We start from the raw sequence: 23,552 nt of genomic DNA, 5'->3' as shown, positions 1-23,552 counted from the left end.
TGTTTGCAAAGGAGGACAAACCAATCCAATGAGAGAAACCCACAATTTACTTTGGGCAACCTCGTCTCCTGTTTTCACAAAATTGGAGCCGTCTTTACTTTCTACCAACAAGTGTTTCCATTTTGCCCTCACGTCCGTCCCTCAGGATGCAAATGAAAGAAAGAACACTGCCTCTCTTATATGACACAATAACATCACACAGGCTACAAGCACAAATGCCTTCCACTGTATTTGACACAGAAAGCAAAAAAAGGCGGATCCGCAAGGGAGCAAAAAAAAAAAAAACCTTGCTAAATAAAGCAGTGAACCTTGACATTGACGCCTGCTGCACATATGTTTAAACGTCTGAAACTGTCAGGTTGAGGCAGCGCCGCCATGAGCGTTTTCAGTCATAAAAAAACTATTTGGCCCCTTGTCAGATGATGGAGAACAAATGCAACACATCCTCCTAGCATTGTAACTCACGTCAGCTACCGTCACAAGGATCGGGGCAAGGGAGAAAAGTTACCTTGAGACCAGGTGGACCGGATCGACCAGGGTTTCCATGAGGACCCGGAGGACCCTGCGGAAGAAAGACAACAGACATGACTCAAATGCCACACACACACAACCATTTTGCATATGGCCAAAGAGTGGTTTTAACTTTGCTACTGTTAGCGCAAGAAGAAGAAGAAGCTTTTGGGGTTCACAAACTGTCTGGAGAACTTCAGCCTTCATGCTATTTCAACCTCTTTTCCTTCTACCTTGTGTGAGCTGGGTGCTGTGGTATTCAGGATCGGTGCCGTTAGGGGGGGTTGAAGCGTATGGAAAATGAGCAGCTCCACCATATGGATGTGGTTTTCCTGCACCCTGTTGCCTCCAGCTCCTCAGCCCCCGATGCACACTGACACGTTTGTCAAGAATCTTAATGAGCAATGCAGATCTCCTCGCTGCTAAACATTTTGAATTTGTCTGCCAAAGCATGCTCGCATTTGCGTCAGCTGCTGCTGTTGTTGTGGAAACGAGCAAACAGGAAAAGGGTAGCAGCGTTCAGCTGATTGGAGAAACAATCGGACTGTTTAGCAGAGTTTAGACTCAACAATCCATTAGTCTTTAACTCCAACAGCAACTGTTTGACACATCCACGGGAGGCTTCACTACACCTCCACCATTCATCTCTCCTCTCTTTTTTCCTGTCGATCTCTGACCTCAGCCCCTGCTCTCCACGTGGTGTGGCATCACCGCCTCACACCTCCCCCCTGTGCAAGGTCAAGGGTCGGGCATGTCAGAGAGGGCGGAAAAAGTGCCACAACTGCCTGAAAGAGCCGTCAGGGTTCATCGAGGTGAGCCGAAACCACTACAGAAGGCGATCATTTTGTGGTCTACAGCATCAGTTATTTGTTTTGATAAACAGATCACCTTGGATAATTAACTTCAAGGAGACACCTAATGCAAAACCAACTTTTCTTACCGATCCGATCCGTCATGGTGAAGAAGGAGCTGAGCCGGAAGGCAAAGCTCCTAATTTACCGGTCGATCTATGTTCCTATCTTCACTTACAGTCATGAGCTTTGGGTAGTGACCGAAAGGACAAGATCACGAGTACAAGCGGCCAAAATGAGTTTCCTCTGTCGGGTGGCAGGGCCCCTCCCTTGGAAATAGGTTGAGAATCTCTGTGATTCGGGAGGAGCACAGAGTAAAATCGCTGCTCCTTCACATCGAGCGGAGCCACATGAGTTGGCTCCGGCATCAGGTCAAGATGTCCCCTGAATGGCTCCCTGGGGAGGCAATGAGGGCATGTCTGACCCAGGACACGTTGGGAGCACTGTGTCTCCCAGCTGGCCTGGGAACACCTCGAGATACCCCGGGAGGAGCTGGACAAAGCTGGGGAGAGGGAAGTCGGAGCTTCTCTGTGACCCGACCTCGGACAAGCAGAAGAAGATAGATGGATGGATGGAACTTTTCTCACCTATTAGTACCTGTTTTTGTGTATCTGGGATCTGCATAAGGTGCGAAAATTTTAAATCAAATCATGGACGCATGGCGAAGATATTGCCTTCCTTCATAATTCCTACAAACGACCCGTTTGGAATTTGCCCAAAATGTGAGCTTTTGTCCAATGGTGAAGTCAGCTGATATCTCCTTATATGGTACAGTTTTAATCAAAGAACTTTGTGCGAGTCCGCCATTGAAGTCCGACGTTAAGTTAGTCAAAAACCTCCTTTTTTCCCCGCTATCCTCTTGTTGTGGTGCAGACTGGTTCGTACATGCGCATGCATACTCCACTGTTGCAATTTCTATTACAAATTAGCGTATAGTTGTAACTTATGTCAGTAGATGCACTAAAAACTACAACAAATGACGGCAGCAGACGTTTTCGAAGTAGAGCCATGTAAATAAGACCGCCCACAAAACGGTGCATCCTGAAGAGACGGTCAGAAAGTGGCTTAAAGATGGTCTGAAACAAAATCTATGCAATGTTTTGACCAAGAGCCACCATTACATGTTTTGTAGACCACAAGGAAGTGTTTTAAATGTAGAAAAAAATCATACCATGACCCCTTTAATGTATTGCTCAGATGATTGACATTGATTGATACAAGAGTACATGTTCACTGGCATGCGCAAGCAGGGCATTAAATTTGCCTTTGAACTTCGACTTGTGCTGAATAACGTGCTCTTTCATGAGGTCTGATTCACTCGGTGAATGGTCGTAATCCACTGGATGTAAAACATGTTTTAAAAAATTACCAGCAGACTTAGATTTGCTTTTTGGTTCATGTTTTCACACACTGGCTATTTTCATTCCAGGGATTCTCTACTTTTAATGATCTTGCCTCCCTACAATCTCTTGGGCCTTTCATTGTCGGTTTGCATGCAGATGCTAAGCACCCCTTCCAGACTATGTGTGTGTGTGTGTGTGTGTGTGTGTGTGTGTGTGTGTGTGTGTGTGTGAGAGAGTGTTTGTGTTTTTGTGCATCCAGACAGTGTTAGCTAGATGCTGCTGTGCCCAAAATACATTAACACGAACTAAACATGTTTAAATTACATGTTTCACAGTGTGGTTTGGGGAGTACACTTGCAGAGACAGGCTGGCACAAGCGTTTTTTTTTTCTTTCTCTGTATATGGGTAGAGCGCTACATGTCTTGCCTGGAACAGGTGTCTAATTAGAGAAGGCGAGGGTAGGGTGCGGTGCGCGCGGGCCCGTTCGCTGCCCAATAAAAAAAGCAGAGGCCTTAGCCGCTACGCAGGACGTCACTGTGGTTTCTGCGGTAACAACTTCGCTCTGGCCAAATCCTACTTACTTAAGAGGTATAGCTCCTTAGGTTTCATGTTGTGGCAACAGCATCCCACCCAAAGGTATATAAATATCACTGCATCCAAACGCCATGTGTGCTGGTTGTTTGTACATGGTGCATGTTACATTCATGAGGAGATACAGTACATGCACAGAACCATATATTTTACACCCTGTCTGACTTTTAAGTGCTGCATCGTAAAATCACTTAATATACCTGTTAAGACGGTCAGCATATTGTTGAATCAGTGGGGCAAAATATGAATAAAGGGAAGCTTTATTTCCACTAAGCACTACTGTTGTGAGTTTGTGAGGCGCGAGACAAAAGAGGCATTGAATACTGCTGGTTTGGGTCGAAGTCTAGAAGATTGTACTGTGTTGAATCTATTTTCTTTGTTGAATAAAGTGGTGGATTGGATTTGTAAGCCTGAACAGGGCTTAAATAATTCAACTGTACTGTACTGCTTGGTGGAAGTGTGGCTTAAAAACAGGGGTGAATGTGAAACTACAATAAAATGTATGAAAAAGTGCTACTTTCTATATTAACAAAACTTTTTTCAGAGCAAATTACATCATACAGTGAATAATATATAATTATGCAAAAGAAAAAAAGTACATATTTTAAAGTATTATTTAGGAGTTAAAAACCATATAATATTGTATACAGTATAATGACAATAACACATTTTAAAATCACGTGCGCCAAGTGCATAAGCAGGTAATTGAAGTGGGGTCTTTGCCTTTAAATGTCTTTACAGTAATGTTACAGATGAAAGATTTACAATTATATATACGCAGCACGGCTGTGTATAGAGGTGCACAAAAACATAAATTCACATCTGAATCCAGATTCTTATATATCTCGATTCTAAATCAATTCATAATTTTTAAAAATCGATTTAAAAACATAAAAAAGTTGTTGTGAATTTTTTTCAATGCAAACCGAAGAAGCTTTTCTAAGTTGTAAACTGTTTTGAAAAAGTTTCATTATTATACTAAATAATACCAAGAAAGAATAGGTTTGAATTTGAGAATGAATGGAGAATAAATTCTGAATTGAATTGTACCAAACTTTTTCACAGAAAATGTTTTAAGTATATATATATACACACACACACACTATATATATATACACACACACATATATATATATATATATAAATATATATATGGGGAGGTATAGTTCGGTTGGTAGAGTGGCCGTGCCAGCAACTTGAGGGTTCCAGGTTCGATTCCCGCTTTCGCCATCCTAGTCATGTATATATATATATATATAAATATACATATAGATATAGATATATATATACACATATATATATACACATATATACATATGTATACATATACATATATATATACATATATACATATATATATATATATATATACTGTATATATATATATATATATATATATATATATATATACTGTATATATATATATATATATATATATATATATATATATATATATATATATATATATATATATATATATATATATATATATATATATATATATATATATATATATATATATATATATATATATATATATACACACAGTTAATAAACTTTTTCTGTGCTTATTGTTTTCCGGGCTGAACAGTCTCATAACTAAGAAAATGGTTCAATCTAAAGGTAAAGAGAATAGTTTGCTACGAACAAATAACAAATAGGGTCAGTGTCCGTACGCGTCCTCTTGCACCTCCTTTCCACCGCAATCGTCACACGCCCTCAAACGGAAGCCAAAGAGCTCAGACGAACGTGCCACTAATAGTCTGCTCCCACCAGGCGTGTCTGTGCGGCTAGTGGTTGCCGTGACGAAGGCGTCTCACACTCACATGTGTGGGGATCAGGGGTCAAGGTTCACGGGTGTTACCTGGCAGGCTCAATGGTGCTCTGTGTGTCATCATATATGCTTCCCGTAATCCAAGGCCACGGAAGGTTATACAAAAAAAAGAAAGAAAGGGAAAATAGTTGCCTGCAGCAAGTTTCCCTGTGAGAGAACTCGTGAGGCTGCAGGATTAGTAGTTAAATATCCAATAAATCAGAGTGAAACCGCCTCCTGTCAGTCTGTGCAGGTGTACAGGTAACTACACAACGCGGCAACCGGCAAATAAACTGGATTAATGTGCATACAGTGCATCCATGTCCACATGCATGTTCAGTCAGACATCAGCACTGTTTGAGTGTGAGCCCCCGTGCAGAGGCATCACAAGCAGTGACTTTACAAGATCTTTAATTCTCCATTGAGGAGGCACGTTGTTCTTGTTTGTGCTTTGCAAAGCGACATCACTCTGCTCAGTTTGACAAAGACCCCGTCTAAGCCGCCAGGATGAGGCTATTAGTTGATAAATGACAACTAGAGGCTTTACCAAAGACACGTTCTAGGTATAAATAAACCCAAAGGCTTCTAACAAAGCTGGAGAAACCATTCAGTGGCAGAAACTTAAATAGGACTGAACTAACGGCTCCACTTTTGTAGATAGCTAGATTCCAACATTTTTATTTAAAGTAGAATCACAAGAAATCTATCCAAGGTCTAAAAGTAGGCATGGGATAGGAGGTACTGCAGAGGTTTAAATGACTTTAATAAGAGCCAGACAAAGACCCCCTTATACATCTATTGAGGTGGGGGAAGTGTTTGCTTCAGAGCCTCATTGATAAATAAATAAACACAAAAAGAGAAGAGCAACAATGAACCTAACCAAAACCCCACCAGTTTCTTTGGAGACCGTTATAATCCACATGACGTTCCACCCTGACCAAACGTACCAGGGGTGAAGATAAGGGACGAAACAAGACAGGGCAAAGATGATGCGCAAACTTCCACCAAAAAAGTGTAAAGCGACCGCCGCAGGAGCTGAAGCAGAAGAGGAAAGTCCAGTGGAGCCATGTGTTCCCTGTCTGTTTACAGTGCTTTTATTAGGCATCCTGTGGCACAGGCAGCCTTTTGAAAGGCCGTCTTTATAGGAGCTTTCCTGTTTATGCTTTAGGGTGGGAGGTCAGCACTTGCAGCCCCGTGCTGAATATGGCCAATGCATTCGCATAGGAAAACCTTGTGTGTGTGACTAAGTGGGAGTGTGTCAGCCAGCAGGGATTCATGGAGATTTTAGCTTAGTCGGGTTATTATTGTAACGCCACAGAACAATCGGGGACTTTAACTTGTAGGTAAAAGCAGTCACTTCGGTGTTAGTGTTTGTGTCGTCAGTCAACACACACACATTGACAGCAGGAAAAAAAATATTTGCACACACATGCAAACAACCACAAATTGCATCCAAGTATAACAAACGGAACCAAATCTAGAGGTTTGAAAAGGAGGTGTGGTATAGCTTAAGGTGTGCGAAGACTCACCCGAGGACCCCTCTTGCCTTGCAGGCCTGGCTTCCCTGGAGGTCCTTGAAGTCCCTGGAAAAGAAAATATCCAGTCAGTGTCGCCTTTCTGACTGACACCATACGCACACTCAATCAAAACCATTGGTCATTAAGACCTCTTTGCTTTTCCACACAAAACATCCAGAAGGTCTCCGTACAGCGCTGACGCTTTTTCACCCTGAGGTAATTCCATCAGTAGGTGATGAGAGCTCACCCTTATCAAGCAGGAAAATCTGAGCCAGGAAACAGTAGAAATAACAGCTCACTTCCCGTGCCACAGAATGCCTCTGTGTTCCTTTATCGCAGTCAATCGTTTTTTTTTTCTTTTAATCAAAAAAGAGGAGAAGTCAAGAAAAACAGGAGATTGTTGAAGCCTGTCAGGAGCTCTGAATGCCAGCTTCTATGACATGTTTAGAAGGTCAGTGCACACAGCAAAAATCTTTTTCTTCCCCTAGGTAATTAGACATGACGCGTGACAAGAAGAGTTCGTATTTAACTAAAAACCTGTTCACTCCACCTCACAAACTCCTAATCATAACTCATTCCTATGTGTGCAATCTCTATTTTCCGCTTCCTGTCACTTTGACGCTTCTAATTGGCCACCCCTTCCAAACCCCTTTTCCACGATGACCTCCTGGCCTTAAGACCACCCCTAGTCGGGCATGTGGTGCACTCTTTTGGTGGGCCAGGTACCTGTCAACGTTTACACGTGTCCTTGTCCATCCTTGCGCTTTGACTCTTCAGCCTTAAACTGATTGTTGGTCTATTTCTACAGTATGTGTCCCTTTTCCTTTTTAGCACATCGTCAACACATGCCTTTCTTCTCAAAAGTATTTAGCACTAGATGTCTAAACGCTGTCAATCATATGGACTGACGTGGCAGTTAAAATAAAGCAGGGGATAAGACTCCAGATCAGGGATGTCAAACATGCAGCCCGAACAGGTTCAATCCAGCCCACGAGATGAGTTTGCTAAGTGTAAAATTGGGCTGCATTTTTAAATTAAAGAAACTTCTATTCTAAATGTGTCCACTGGATGTCGCAATAGCAATTCTGTTAGGCAAGCAAATAGTTTGTACCGGGGCAAGCAAGTATACCAAGCAAGAGGTACACGGTAAAGCGGAGTTGTGACTCCTCCCACGCGATCCAACAAACAAACAGGAGTAAAATAAACAATTTGTAACCCCACTTAAAATGCTGCATGAGACACTGCAGATTGATATAGTTCTGTAAAAATGTTTGTCTTCTGTGCAAATTTAAGGAACGTCAACAGTGTGTCATTTACTACAATACTGACAGTTTTTTAAGTTTTTATATTTGGTTTGTTGAAATTGTTCACACATTGCACAGCGTTTGCTTTTCTATCAATACACAATGATGCCTAAAAGGCAGGGAATCACTCAACACTCTTGCATAAATTCTACCTCAGTTTGTATGGTTTGTTGAGTTAGCACAGGATTAATATGTGGAAATGACAAATGAGGTAGTTGATACATAAAAGAGCTTTTATTTATTATTTATTTAGTTTTTTGTTCAATCTTAAATAGGCTGTGATTGTTTATTTCATTTAATTTTGATGATTTGAAGTGGCAACAAATGAAAATCCAAAATTCCGTGTGTCACGAAATTAGAATATTGTGTAAGGCTAATACAAAAAAGGGATTTTTAGAAATGTTGGCCAACTGAAAAGTATGAAAATGAAAAATATGAGCATGTACAATACTCAATACTTGGTTGGAGCTCCTTTTGCCTCAATTACTGCGTTAATGCGGCGTGGCATGGAGTCGATGAGTTTCTGGCACTGCTCAGGTGTTATGAGAGCCCAGGTTGCTCTGATAGTGGCCTTCAACTCTTCTGCGTTTTTGGGTCTGGCATTCTGCATCTTCCTTTTCACAATACCCCACAGATTTTCTATGGGGCTAAGGTCAGGGGAGTTGGCGGGCCAATTTAGAACAGAAATACCATGGTCCGTAAACCAGGCACGGGTAGATTTTGCGCTGTGTGCAGGCGCCAAGTCCTGTTGGAACTTGAAATCTCCATCTCCATAGAGCAGGTCAGCAGCAGGAAGCATGAAGTGCTCTAAAACTTGCTGGTAGACGGCTGCGTTGACCCTGGATCTCAGGAAACAGAGTGGACCGACACCAGCTGGACTGCTGCTGAGTGGTCCAAAGTCATGTTTTCTGACGAAAGCAAATTTTGCATTTCCTTTGGAAATCGAGGTCCCAGAGTCTGGAGGAAGACAGGAGAGGCACAGGATCCACGTTGCCTGAAGTCTGGTGTAAAGTTTCCACCATCAGTGATGGTTTGGGGTGCCATGTCATCTGCTGGTGTCGGTCCACTCTGTTTACTGAGATCCAGGGTCAACGCAGCCGTCTACCAGCAAGTTTTAGAGCACTTCATGCTTCCTGCTGCTGACCTGCTCTATGGAGATGGAGATTTCAAGTTCCAACAGGACTTGGCGCCTGCACACAGCGCAAAATCTACCCGTGCCTGGTTTACGGACCATGGTATTTCTGTTCTAAATTGGCCCGCCAACTCCCCTGACCTTAGCCCCATAGAAAATCTGTGGGGTATTGTGAAAAGGAAGATGCAGAATGCCAGACCCAAAAACGCAGAAGAGTTGAAGGCCACTATCAGAGCAACCTGGGCTCTCATAACACCTGAGCAGTGCCAGAAACTCATCGACTCCATGCCACGCCGCATTAACGCAGTAATTGAGGCAAAAGGAGCTCCAACCAAGTATTGAGTATTGTACATGCTCATATTTTTCATTTTCATACTTTTCAGTTGGCCAACATTTCTAAAAATCCCTTTTTTGTATTAGCCTTAAGTAATATTCTAATTTTGTGACACACGGAATTTTGGATTTTCATTTGTTGCCACTTCAAATCATCAAAATTAAATGAAATAAACATTTGAATGCATCAGTCTGTGTGCAATGAATAAATATAATGTACAAGTTACACCTTTTGAATGCAATTACTGAAATAAATCAAGTTTTTCAAAATATTCTAATTTACTGGCTTTTACCTGTATAATTAGGACCTAGGTGTGCAACCAAGACGGAACTGAGAAGAATCCAAGCACTGAAACGTATAGTAAACATCTGCCTGCCTCCTTATTTATGCGGCAAGTATAGATTAACAAATACTGCTATTAATGACCGCTGTAAAACTCCTGACGGTTGGTACTACCACTTCAAAATTATCGTCAAACCGCGATTGCTAACCCCACTTCAATAAACTCACGGACCGGTGACACAGCTTTTTGTGGAGAAGCAAGCTAGCGTGCTAATTACTTTATTTGCTAGCTTAAATGCTAACATGAAAACAAGACACATTGACATATATAATCCATTATAAAAGTTATGTCCTAATGTACATGTATATGTATTATTCAATTACCGGTATGCACATTGAACCTACAGTTGTGCTCTCTTAGAACAGGGTGATGACAACTGTGAAGATAGATGTGTCTACCACAGAATGTGAACCCGTGTGAAGTTTGCATTTTGCCTCTGTCATTGAGAAATACTCGAAAACCTTTACTAATTCAAACGAAAAAAGATTAACATATTTAAACACTGTACAAAAATAGGGCTCTTAGAAAGCCAGAACAATAAGTTATGTTTCCAAGGAAAGAATGTTGTGGTTCTGTTTATCTATTCCTTTATTTATTTTAAAAACTATTATAAAACTTGGTTAAAAGGATGCATTGTGTACTTTTTGAGTACATTTAACAATACCATGATAATGAGGAAAATTGTGATAATTGGTCACAATACCCATGATATGAAATTTTCACATCGTTACATCCCTAGCTTCCAAGTGATATAGGCGTTGACTATCTTTCCCGCTTGCATTGAGAAGCTGAATGGTGTTGTTTACTGACTGCCTTGAACCTTGACCTGGCTTTGAAGGAGGGCCATGTGACCTCCACTGGCCCTGCTATGACAGAGGAATCTGGTGCAAAGACGGCAAGGCGTCAGACCTAACACATCACGCCCAGCCTAGCGGGCTCAAAAGGAGCAAACCAGGGAGAGGATTTCTAACCTGTGTGGGAAATGAGGCGGGGCTATATTAACCTTCAGAGACTATCTTTGTGTTCTAGACGGACCAGTAATAGACTGAGATGTCCATCTCTTATGCAAACTCCATCATCAAAATAGACATGTTACTTCTTCTGGAATTATGTGCACACCTCTATTTTGCCTGTAGCTAGCATTTAACACATAGTCAACAATATGTTTAAGCTGTTTCGCACAGAATTCTCAATATTCTACAAAACAGACGTTGCCCGAGTCATTCATAGTACATTTTTATGCCGTATACCAACAGGGATTCTTACCGAAGGGCCTTGTTCTCCTTTTTCTCCTCCAGGTCCAGCTAGTAGGGAGAATTGAGTTGGAGCCAACTCCCAGCTCTGGAAGCTGTCTGTGGCAGGTGACGTTACAACATGGTACGAAGGTCTGGTAGGCTGCGAAGTCACTGGGGCTTTGGTGGTTTTGGCTTGCTTGGTGGGCTTTGGCTTGCTGTTTTTAGCGGTAGTCTTTGAGATGGTTGGTTTTGAGGGGTTCACTTTGGATAGTGCTGGTTTAAAGATTGGCGCTTTGACAAGGTTAAACTTGGGTTTAGTGAGAGTGGCTTTGGATGGTGCAACTTTAGGCTTGGTGGGTGTTTTCTTGGCTGTGGTTGGCTGTGGTTTTTTTAGAGGTGGATCTTGATCAAATAAAATGTTGTCTGTTTTTTTCTTAGAAGGTTTGGGGCTAGCAGTGACTGGAGGAGAAGGTTTCCTTTTCTTTTCGGTTACCACAATCTTTGTTTTGGCACTGCTTTGTGCAGTAGGCTTTTGGGAAGTAAGTTTGGGTGATGTTTGAATCGTTGTTTTGGAGGTGGATAATCTTGTAGCAGGTGGTTTGGTTGGGAATACTGTGGTCCTAAGTTGAGCTGTGACCGTTTCAGTTCTTGCCTTGGTTGGAGGAGCAGAGAGGCCAAGCTGAGCTGTGACTGGCATTACGGTGGCCAGCAAAGTTGTAGGAGTGGTGCCAAGGGTGGGCTTTATTGTTTGGGAGAGGGAGACATATCTGACGGCAGAGGCAGCAGCCGCAACACTCCGGGCAAGGTTAAAAGCAGAGGCCTTTTTGGCTGTTACTGGTCTACCATGCTTAGGAACAGCTGTAGATGATACGTTGGTTTGTCGAGGGAAGATGGGCAGCAAGGGTGGAAGGTTAGGCCTGTATGTGTCGGCTTCCCTGCACTGTTTCTTAATATACTTGCAGTAGTTGTGAGCTGCCTGGGCAGAGGGGATCAGGTCAAACTGGCAGATGGCTCCTTCAAAGTGCGCTGAGGCTTGATGTTGGCTTGACCGCCCCAGCAGGAAGGAGTCCTGGCGCTCCTGGGCCAGTCCTTCCGCATTGTCCCATCCAAAATCCGCATGAACACTCTGCTCTCCGCAGGAGGCATATAGAGTCACTTTCTGTCCATTAATTCCTAACGCCAGCTGGTGCCACTGGCCGTCATGGGGTTCATAGGGCAGTGCCACCGAAGTGTTTGGGCCCGTGTGGAGGACTAGACTCCCTGGAATAAGCTGTAGGCCCAGAAGAAGCTTTTTATTCTCCGAGAGCAGGGTGAAGAGGAAGGCACTGTTTACTCTGTGCGAGCTCACACTTAGGACCAGTGCCGCATTGGTCCAAAATGTTGGCGGGAAAATGGAACGCAGTGGACTTTCGATGTGCGCCTGCTGGTTGAGGATGAACCCAGACCTGAACGGAATGACCCCAGCTGGTACGGAGCGTGACGACTTGTCTCCTCTAAGCCCCAACTTTTGGAGGATGTCCACATCTGCACAGAAGAGAAATTGGTGTTAGAAGCACATTTAAACACTACAAAAAAGAACAGATTGATGCGTCAATGAAAATGAATACAATTATTTGTTTTCATTTGACCTTTCATCTAACTCCCTCTAGGCAATTGATAGAACTGGACATGCCCTTCAAGTTGTGCAAGCTGTTTAAAAATTCATGTGTGAGAAGAAGGATACAGTGTTTTTATGAATCAGCAAGAGCATCAGACTAACAGTTGGATAAAGATGCCCTGTTTTAGTATATATGCTTAGAATTTAGAATCTAACCTAATGTAAGAGCAACATGCACACAAAAGGTAAATTGACAAGCAGACATAGATAAAAGAAGAAAAACGCATTTTAAAAAATGCAATCTATGTTGCTCTCATACATGTCAGATATATCAAGTCTTTCGGAAAATGAAGAAAAGCTGCTCAGAAATTGAAACTTAAATGTAGCTGTTTAGCGAAAATATTGTCAAAGACAGAAATACACTTGCTGGCTTGAGGTCACTAAACTGCCTCTGTACACCGTCTACTGCAACTCCAAGCCAAACCAAATGACTAACAGACAAAAAAAGAACAATAATAGAATTCTGGTGGCTTTTTTTTAATGCTCACTGCACATTCTTCCATGTCTCTTCACTCATGAGAGATTTAACGCGCCTAACCAAATGTATAGAGAGTATTCTTGCACCTATGAATGGCGGTATACTATTCCTTGGTGCCATGTGCATTAAATTGAATGAAACTGACGTCTCGTTTGTGGATGTTTTCGTTTTCCAAAGCAAAACAAAGCCTTTGTTTCAGGGTTGAAGGTGCTAATAATCAGCATCGCCTCCCGCTTCTCTTTCCCCTTTTGACCCTGTCACCAATAAAGTCAGTCGGGCATTCAGAACTTGACCACAATCATCACAAGTAAAAAGTGAAGAATACGGTTTTCAAAATCCCATTCAACCATGACCGTGTTCAATGTCTCATTGCTGAGGGTCACAGCGCTCTTTCAGCGCTAACTATGATGTCAGACCGCTGCCTCTCAACATCTTTTTTGTCTCTGGGCTCCCTCTCTTTGACCTGACCTGTGATCATTGGGCCCCGTCTAATGGAGACATGTGTATAGAAGCGCTGCTGGTGAAAAGATGGTGAAAAATTGGCAGGCATTGTTGATGAAATGTCAGAAAGCGGGTAAAATGAGAGGATACAAAGCAGGATCATACAATGTGTATTGGTTAGTTTGGTACAATGCAAGGCTTGTTTAATGAGAGCAAGAGGGGGCTCAGGCTTTGGAAAGTTTTGAAAAACGAGTCTGGAATGTAATCCTTGGGAGCTTGCAGGGTTATCAAGCAATAATAAGTACAAATATTCTCCGTAGAATCTGGATTCATTAAGTGCAACTAATGCAGACCCCCTCTTCACGCCGCATTGCCTCCAAGTACCATTTAGGACTTTTTTTCCTCAGTGAAGTCAGCAAGAAGTGTCTATACGTCGCTATTTATGGTTTTTCCACTTTCTACGGACAGCTGCGATGCTTACCAAAAAACATCAGGGCTTTATAAAATAGTCTGAGTGAGACTGAGTCGGGGTATAACATATACCAATCCACATTCTCCTGTCTGTGTGGTCTCCCCTGTGGTGTAAGACAACTGCACTTGGCAGCGAGACAGCTATTGCATTACATGTATCTGTGCTCCGCATATACTTCTGTTGTCTTTATTTGACTACCACTTTTATTATGACTGGGGTATACATTAGCCATATGGTTTTAGATGTACAGTGTGTTGCACAGATGTGACTACTCACATACACAAACACAGATGGCAGGGGTTGAGCAGCCTCCATTGGAAAAGATAGAAAGTTCTTGACGCTCTATTGTGGAGGATAGTGCATGTGATCCATTCACATACACTCCAAAGATTTGCATGGGTGATTGTGCCAAACAAGTCATCTTTGCCATTTTTGTTATTGAAAGGCACTTCTAGGAATAATTGATCAACAACAAATGTGAAGTTTTGATAAACACACATTTAATATGTGACAGATTTAGTCCGAATTCAAAGTTTGGTTCAGTGCCAAGACAACATTTCCCTTATCAATGTGCCATAGGGCCCTAAGAGTGACCTTATAGGAAAACACTGCTTCCTAATTGGGCAAAGTAAAACAGATTTCCCCTTGTAAAACATAACCTCACCATTTTGCTGTGACTCATATCATGTTGGGTGATCGGATGTCTTCTATTCTGCAGATGTTAGTGTTACAAAAAATGGATGGCTAGAAATATTTCTTCTTTTTCTGACTTAAAGGGGCCAGGTTTTTTAAGTTACAGGTAATTTCATCCGCAGTCAAGGTGCATTCTTACTTCTTTTTGCTTCTCTTTGTAAGACTCAGTCTATAACTCCAAATGGAAAGTAGACTTTTTAAAGACCATATCGGGATGGAACGGTTTATGGAAAAAAGCTGAACCGTTTGGTTGACCTGACAAGGTTCAGAGTGCCTGTGTTGTTCGGATCATGTTTTGTCTTTGTGTTATTATTCAAATTGGCTAAAAAAAAATGGAACTCATAATTAAATGCGGAATGTCGCTGAAATGTACGTAATCTGGCCAAAATGTTGTCATTGTGAGTAGAAGGACCGTTTTTCTTAGGAAATCATGTTTACGAAGATGCGTGCAGCCCCTTAAACACTCAACTGCTCCCCTCAAAACTATAATTTTCATGAAAGACTTAAAGCAGGACCTGTCGGATCTACATTAGGTGCAAAAACAGGTCTAAACTCTCTGAGACCAAGAGCAGATAAGCTAATATGTATTTCCATTCAAGTTGTAGAACATGCTAAGACAGGGGTGTCCAAACTATTTGACTAAGTTTACACTGCAAGCCAATCGGATTTTTTTTAGATCTGATTTTTTCCAGCTGACTGTTTACACTGCAAGAAAAAAAATATTTTTATCAGACTCCAGTGTAAACATGCACAGGCCCCAATGTGGCCCCAATGTCTCTTGCATGCGCACTTCGAAAAAGTGAAAACAAAGGAAGCACCTTTTAACGCCTTAAACATTTTTGTTTTTTTACGTGAAAGTAAATGAAAGTAATATAATGTATGAATGGATGTATATAGTGTAATATATTTGGGAGGGTTGTAATCTTTTTATGGCTGTTAAGTAGGTCAGGTCACATAGAGGTTGCATTGCGTTTAGACCAGTGGTTCTTAACCTGGGTTCGATCGAACCCTAGGGGTTCGGTGAGTCAGCCTCAGGGGTTCGGTGGAGCCTCCGCCGCTGAGGTCAAGACACACCCAACTCATCATGTAAATAAAAACTTCTCCCTATCGGCGTATTATGGATACCCCCAAACAATTTTCCCCCTAATTTTCCATCTGATTTGCAGGTGTGTAATATGTTGTGAGTTCATGCACTGTGTTTGTGTTGTTCTTTGAACAAGGTGATGTTCATGCACGGTTCATTTTGTGCACCAGTAAAAAAAACATAACATTGTCTTGAATTTGAAAAAAAATACATTTTATTTTTCACTAAAGAAGGGTTCGGTGAAGACGCATATGAAACTGGTGGGGTTCGTTACCTCCAACAAGGTTAAGAACCACTGGTTTAGACTGAAGTCACATTTGAAAAGATCAAATTCCAATCGGATTCAGGACTACCTCCTGATGGGGCTTGGAATCTGATGTCAAAAGATAGGATTTGAAGCACTTTGGAGCATTAAGACTGGCACAAAAATCTGATATGTGTCACTTGAGGGCAAAAAATCTGATTTGGTGTGCAGTGTAAACAGGGCCTATGTGACGTGAATTAGATTTTTTCGTCAGCTTTGGGCGAGCTATGTCACTCGTGTGAGCCGGAAAGATGCAGTCACCAGCGGAAATGGTTATTTCATCGCAACACCCGGTTTCGTTTTTTGTTTAACACGACAACATTTTCGGTGCATCACCTGTCAATAGTGTGCGAATAAAAGGGGATATGTAATAAATTAATATATATTTTGATTCCTGAGTGTTGTCTGTCTATCTGTTGCCAGTGGGTTGAGTTTTTTCTTGCCTTGATGTGGGATCTGAGCCGAGGATGTCGTTGTGGCTTGTGCAGTCCTTTGAGACACTCGTGATTTAGGGCTGTATAAATAAACTTTGATTGATTGATTGATTGACTGATTTAGACTGGCAAAACAAAAATCTACTCTGTATCATTTAAGGGCAAAAAAAATCTGATTTGGTGTGCAGTGTAAACTGGGCTTTTGACTCGAGGGGCTGCATTGGGCTACAAAAAATTTGGCCGGGGGCCGAAACCCGACTGAATGTAAAGTAACATACAGTGTATATATTTATCATTTATTTATTTATATATATATATATATATATATATATATATATATATACATACACACATATATATATACATATACATACATATATATATATATATATATATATACACACACACATATATATATACATTATATATATATATATATACATACATATATATATATATACACACACACATTTATATATACATATATATATATACATTATATATATATACATACATATATATACATACATATATATATACATACATACATACATACATACACATATACACATACATACATACACATATACACATATATATATATATATATATATATATATATATATATATATATATATATATATATATATACTTACACATACACACGTACGTACGTGCGAAGCAGTGACGTGCAGTCACTAGAGGCAGGTGAGGCGGGGCCTCACCTGCCATCATGGAAAGAAAAAAAATGTAAAAAGAAAAACAAAAAATTTAATTGTTATATGTATCCAGTGATTATACTATAAAGTTATTTTCCATTTAACTTCACCAGTTTTAGATTATTTTTATTCAAAATCGCTGAATTTTCACATTTGCCGTTCAAATACTGAGAAGAGACGGTGCGGTGAACAGCAGCCAGTTGAGGCATGTCACTCAGTGCCGCAACATGGATTGCGCAATGACTCGGCTAACTGCTGGCCTGCTGTGCAGTGAGACTGTATTGCTATATGAACTATATTATACATTTCCATAGTTTAGTTAGCTGAGGTATATAATGTACAGTGTACACTGTATGTGTGTAAAGTATTTCTTGTGCTGAGCGATCATAAAACGGCTGCAAAAGACGCACCGGCTGAGGCTCGCCTCCTGCACCCCCGCCGTAGGATTGTTTTATCAACTAAAGCCCACACTTAAACTTTACACGTGCAAGATTGAATCTATTTAAAAAAAAATATTTCATAAGAAGCCAAAAAGTGCAAAAACAATAATGTTGGTGTTGGAGGAGTTGTGAATGACTGCAGGGACACAACATTAGATACACCTGCAGACTGCAGGTGTACCTAATTCACAACTCCTCCAACACGAACATTATTGTTTTTGCACTTTTTGGCTTCTTATTAAATAACTTTTGTAACCTATTTTCATGGACTTTCCTCTTTGTGATGTTAAGTTCCTGTTATGCGCTGTTATACAGTATATGCCTTGAGCTCTTATTTTGAAGGCGCTAAGAGCGGAAGTGATGTCAGGTTGCGGAGGTTTTTGAAAGAAGGTAAACAAAGTGGTCCTCGTGTAAACTGGAGCCTCCATGTTTGTTATTTTGTAGTTTCATACAGAATAGGCGACATTTATAAACCCTCGGTTACACTTTTTTAAATAGATTCAATCTTGCACGTGGAAAGTTTAAGTGAGGGCTTTAGTTGTGGCGCATGGACTTAATTTCTAAGTAAAGGTAAGACCATAATAACGTTTTTTTTAATTAAATGTGCTTTTTTGTGTGCTACAGTTTGTATGTGTAAAGTTAAAGTTAAGTTAAAGTAGCAATGATTGTCACACACACACTAGGTGTAATGAAATTTGTCCTCTGCATTTGACCCATCCCCTTGTTCACCCCCTGGGAGGTGAGGGGAGCAGTGGGCAGCAGCGGCGCCGCGCCTGGGATTCATTTTTGGTGATTTAACCCCCAATTCCAACCCTTGATGCTGAGTGCCAAGCAGGGAGAATGCTGGTATGAGCTTTTAAACATAACCCGTTAACTGCTGCCAATCAAATGGTGAATAAGATACTCTTTAGGGTTCATATGTTTGTAAATCTGACTGTGATGAAGTCAGTGCCTCACCAGCCATCAACCTCACCGCACGTCACTGGTGCGAAGTATAAACGATAAAACATTGAATATTAAGAGTATGTGACAGTTCGACTCCTACCTTATTTACTTCCCTGACAACCTCCTTAAAGTTTTGTAATCAATCATACATGTCAGCAGCTAAAATGCACCAAACCTGGGTAAGTGTGGAGATAGGGTTTTGTATATCACCCATCATGCCCTGTAGGGAAGTTATATATGTGTCATTTTAAATTATATAAAGTGAGTGTTTTATAATGTCCACAAAGTTTAATGAGCAGGAGGAGGTGTGTAATGCGCAACAGTGTGTTGACTTTATTTGTTGATTATAGGTCATTTATACCATGAGTGGGAAAGTGGTTTGAATTGGGTCCTATAAATTTCTGCTTTGCTCTAGTCAGTTCTATGGAATTCCTAGTCATTGACCATTGATTTCATCTTCGCCCACAAAAGGGTGGCAGGACCGCTCCGATTTAATTCACAGGTAACTAAGGTTAGACATGAACACGTCCCGTGACAAACTTCTTGTCAAACTTGTGATATCTCGAGGGCCGCACTGAAAACACTGCCGGGCCGTACTTGACCTGCGGGCCATAGTTTGGACACCCCTGTTCTAAGTAATACGGCTGGATCAGGTCGATCACGCTTTCAGAAGTCATGTCAATCAAAGATACTCATCTGTGTTCCATCCAGAAAAATCAAACCCTAACCAAAACACTGTATTTTTCTAGTTTGGCAACAATCCCACTACAAAGTGCTCAGGTGCTTGTGCAACAACTTTAGCGGTTTTAGTATTCATAAATGTGCAGAGATGAGGAGAAAATACGAGAAAGTCAGGAGTGGATCCAGTAGGATGCAAAGGTCTTACCTTCAGAGTGTACTTGTGTAAGTCCCAGGTAACAAGTACAGTATAGAACAGTGCAGAGCAATAAGGCCCTCCTATGAATGAGAGAGAGAAGAGCTTGTTAGAAATGTCATATTAAAAGTGATCTAACATCTCTTTTTGATTTCCAGGGCTCAACAGCGGCAGAGTAGCGAGGTGCTACACCAGCCAGAATCCCCTCCAAAGATGGGTTAGAGGAATAGTAATAATTATATGGAACATTTATTTTGACCATGATTTCCAATAACACCAAAACCCAGCTACTGCCTCAACATGAAAAACAACACCGTGAAGCAAGTCGTAACTCAAAAGCAAGAAGACATAAAAAACAGCAGCGCACCTCTCAAATTGTGGGTTTGTAAGACAGAAATACTACACTTGATCCCATCAGCCATCATTCCAAAAATAACAACACACACACCAAGGCTGAAAAACCAAGAAAAGTAGTCCTCCCCTCTTCAAAACCCTCGCCACATCCGGGTTTGCAGACAGACTGAAAACTCGGTGGGGGATCGGTATCTGGTGACAGGGCGGGAAAGCCACTGTTTACCACCATAGGTCTCAAATACTCACACTGGAGGAGGAAATGTGCATAGCAGCTGTGGTAGATGAGGGCCTTCAAATACACACATGTGGGAAAGATGATGACTGAAAGGTTGTGTGTACATACAGTACGTATATAATACCGTTTAAACTCTGGAATTGGGCTTATCAGATGAGGAGCAAGCTGAGGTTTCTCCTCACTTTGAATCCATGCAGGTTGTTTACGACCTTCCTCCTCTATTGGGTACTGAAAAGATAAAGTTGGCGGACGATCGATGGCGACTGTGAAAGTGGACGGCTGCTGAAATGAATCTGCATGCGGTTTTGACGCAACAACCGTGAGCTACGAGGTGACTCCCACAGAGACGTCTCAGATAAGCTGAGTGGACAAAACACAAGGCAATAAGAACTCCCCTTGTGTTTCATCTGTTGAATCAGAGAGTCCAACATGTACTCAGTATTATGTTACAAAACCGCGGGGGTAAAGGTATATTATACTACAGGAAGGCTTGTTTTGACATTGACTTTTAGTGGACCAACAGTTCCTTTCATTTGCACACACTGCTTGGAAATAAGTCATAGCATGAGGGACACTAATGAGCAGTGGCGGTTGGCTGAACGGAGCCGTTTTCAAATTTAAAAGAAGAAATAGCTGGTAGTGCTATAATTATGCAACAAACATCTCGACTGTGGTGAGTGCTTTGCTCACTTGTTTCGAGCACGCTCACTGTGCGGAGTTGGAGTTTGCATGTTTTCCCCTAAGCTTGCTCCGGTTTTAGTCACCGACAAAAACATGCTTATTTTTTTAGACTTGGCCAAGGTACTGATACCGGACCAGCATATGTTTTCCCATTTTTGCTGCTTGTTTCTGATGGATGGCTTGAATCTAGAGGATTTATTTTGCGGCAAAAAGCTACAACTTATTTCTGTCAATGCCATAAACAGACATATGCTGACTCAGCCATATCTTTGTTTTAGCTCACCTCGTCAACAGCCAAAACAGCCCAATACTGGACCCAAACAGCAACCGGTCCATGAGTAAAAAGGGTTAAAATTCTTGACAAATCACACTACGCTTCTTCAAATACCAATGATAAAAAAGTGACTGAGCAATAAAAAAAGATGGACTGTGAATTGAAAATAATGGTAATAACATCTTCATTGTGCAATCAACATCATCACATCTCAAAACCTCTCTTCCTGCTTCATTCATGTCTTTCCCTGTGGATGCAGTGTGTTTTTGCCATCACGTCCAATTCCGGAGGATTTCCCCCCCAAAAAACACAGCATACACCCTCCACCCCCGATCCATCTCTAAAACAGCCGCCAGTTAAACGTTAAGAGAGCGAGAAGACAGAAGAGACGCTTGCTCGGTTTCATTTGCTGGAAGAGTTTTCCCCCAGAGGTGACCCTGCTGCCCTGTTAGCGCATACACACAGTGGAAAATTCCTATGGATGAGTAGGCACTAGCAGCAGGTGATGAGAAGTACAACAGGCTATTTATCTCCTCACTAACACCATTTACTGACTCAACTATTCCTGCTTTACAAATTCCGTCCACAGTGTTTACAGTATGCTCCAGTGATGCTGAGATGTCCAACTATACCTAATGATTTCCCCATATTGAACTGTGGGGTGGTGGACGGTCATAAAGAACAACAACATGGAACTGTGACGACTGATACACTAAACACAACTGTGGACAATGAACACTGAATGAATACTGACTGTCGGGAAACAACTTAAAAATGAATTGTTAAAGTGTTTGATTTACAGCCAATTAGGGGGGGTAGGATATTTCAGAATAAACATGCATGGCAGTTTGGAGGAATGGCATATACTGTATGTCTAAATAAAAGGAAATAATAATAATACAATGTCATAGATTGTACATACTTAAAACTCATTTGTATACAATAGCCTTTAAATAGACCTCCTTTTAGACCATTTGATCTGCCATCTCTTTTCTGCTCTGCCCCCTTCTCCACGAAGGAGATAGGGGGCACATATTAGGTGACCACAGATGCCGCGCTAGCTGTTCAAAGTCGGGACCCGGCCCAGGTGGACCACTCATCTGTGCATCAGTTGGGGACGTCTCTGCGCTGCTGACCTGTCTCCACTCAAGATGATCTCCTACTGGCCCCACTATAGACTGGACTCTCAGACTATTAACTAGATCCACTCGACGTCCAAGGTTTCTCATTGTAGCCCATTGGGTTGAGTTTTTCCTTGCCCTGATGTGGGATCTGAGCCGAGGATGTCGTTGTGGCTTGTGCAGCCCTTTGAGACACTCGTGATTTAGGGCTATATAAATAAACTTTGATTGATTGATTGATTGATTGATTGACAACTTTGTCAAACAGTTGTAGTTGTAAAGTAAATGTCAGCTGATGAGATGTGATGTACCTGAGATGAAACACCTGCTCACCACTGAGAAATAACAAAACATGTTAAACAACTTACTTTGTGTCTAGATGAGAGGTTTTGCAATCTCTCCTTTGGGTGCCTAAATTCATTTGTATTCATTTGTCCTGGCAGTCAAAAACCTGATCCGTCAATCACAGCGTGACTCCTTGGCGATGGCGGGCGCAAGACACCGGTGGCCGGTCACACATCTGAAAAGCTCGGGGTGAAGCTCCGGGAGGGACAACGCATGTTGACTATAGCCTGTCAAGCCCGACATAAAATCCTCGCGGACTGACGTTTGGACACAGAGTCTCCCCGCTGGCGTGCGTGTGGATATTCCCCAGTGTTTCATTCATTTAGGCTGATCCAGAGTGAGGGACGCGCGGCCGGAGGAAGGTGCCGGGGTTCGGTCGGAGGTGGTGACGGAGTAAAGAGGCTTGCTTCCATCCCTTTCCCTTTTAAACGGGCTCAACCTCCGCCACAGACACGGTAAGTGTCGGGTTACACGCCAAGCGGTGCTAGGCTGCTACTGCACGCCGTGTTTCTCCGTGGGGGGTTGGCCTCTCGGCGTTCACCTTCCGAAAAAGAAATAGCCCCGAGACAGATGACGGAGCGACACCGTAGTGGCTCAAGTTCACAGAAAATGGCTGGCAAGAGATACATTTGTTCAACAAAACTGGCATTCAGTTAGTCAAAGTGACAAATCTTTTTGTCAAACCAGGACTTTTTTTTTTTTTAAACAACATAATTGTAGTGTATTTAGAGAAAGAAAGCTAGTTAGCTTGCTAGCAAGAAGACTAGCTACAGCTAACTAGCTTAGAATCAGTGGTCCCCAACCACCGGTCCGGGGCCGTGACGCATTTCATACCCGGGCCGCACAGAAACATTAATTAATTTATAAACTACCGCATTTTCTCCGACTTAACTTTCGCCTGTCCCACTAAACACACCAATAAGCTTGTTAATAGAACTCCTTTGTTATTGTTATAGTACAGCGGTCACCAACCTTTTTGAAACCAAGAGCTACTTCTTGGGTATACATGGTGTTTACGTGACGTCACA

General features: G+C 41.8%; 1 protein-coding gene across 1 annotated transcript in view; it reads right to left on the bottom strand.

The window, feature by feature from the left end:
• LOC133577650 (uncharacterized) overlaps positions 1–23,029 on the bottom strand; it is a 117,966-nt gene extending 94,937 nt beyond the window's left edge. The window contains exons 1-5 of the mRNA XM_061931618.1: positions 22,548–23,029; positions 19,527–19,597; positions 11,005–12,497; positions 6,638–6,691; positions 509–562 (exon numbers count right to left, since the gene is read on the bottom strand). Of these exons, the coding sequence (XP_061787602.1) occupies positions 509–562; positions 6,638–6,691; positions 11,005–12,497; positions 19,527–19,597; positions 22,548–22,600 (1,725 nt within the window). The 5' untranslated portion in view covers positions 22,601–23,029. The remainder of the gene's footprint in view (positions 1–508; positions 563–6,637; positions 6,692–11,004; positions 12,498–19,526; positions 19,598–22,547) is intronic.
• Between the last annotated feature and the right edge of the window lie 523 nt (positions 23,030–23,552).

Source organism: Nerophis lumbriciformis, linkage group LG39, assembly GCF_033978685.3.
Source record: "Nerophis lumbriciformis linkage group LG39, RoL_Nlum_v2.1, whole genome shotgun sequence".
Lineage (NCBI taxonomy): Eukaryota > Metazoa > Chordata > Actinopteri > Syngnathiformes > Syngnathidae > Nerophis > Nerophis lumbriciformis.
The sequence above is the reverse complement of the archived record's forward strand: the minus strand, read 5'-3'. Positions and strand labels throughout refer to the sequence as shown.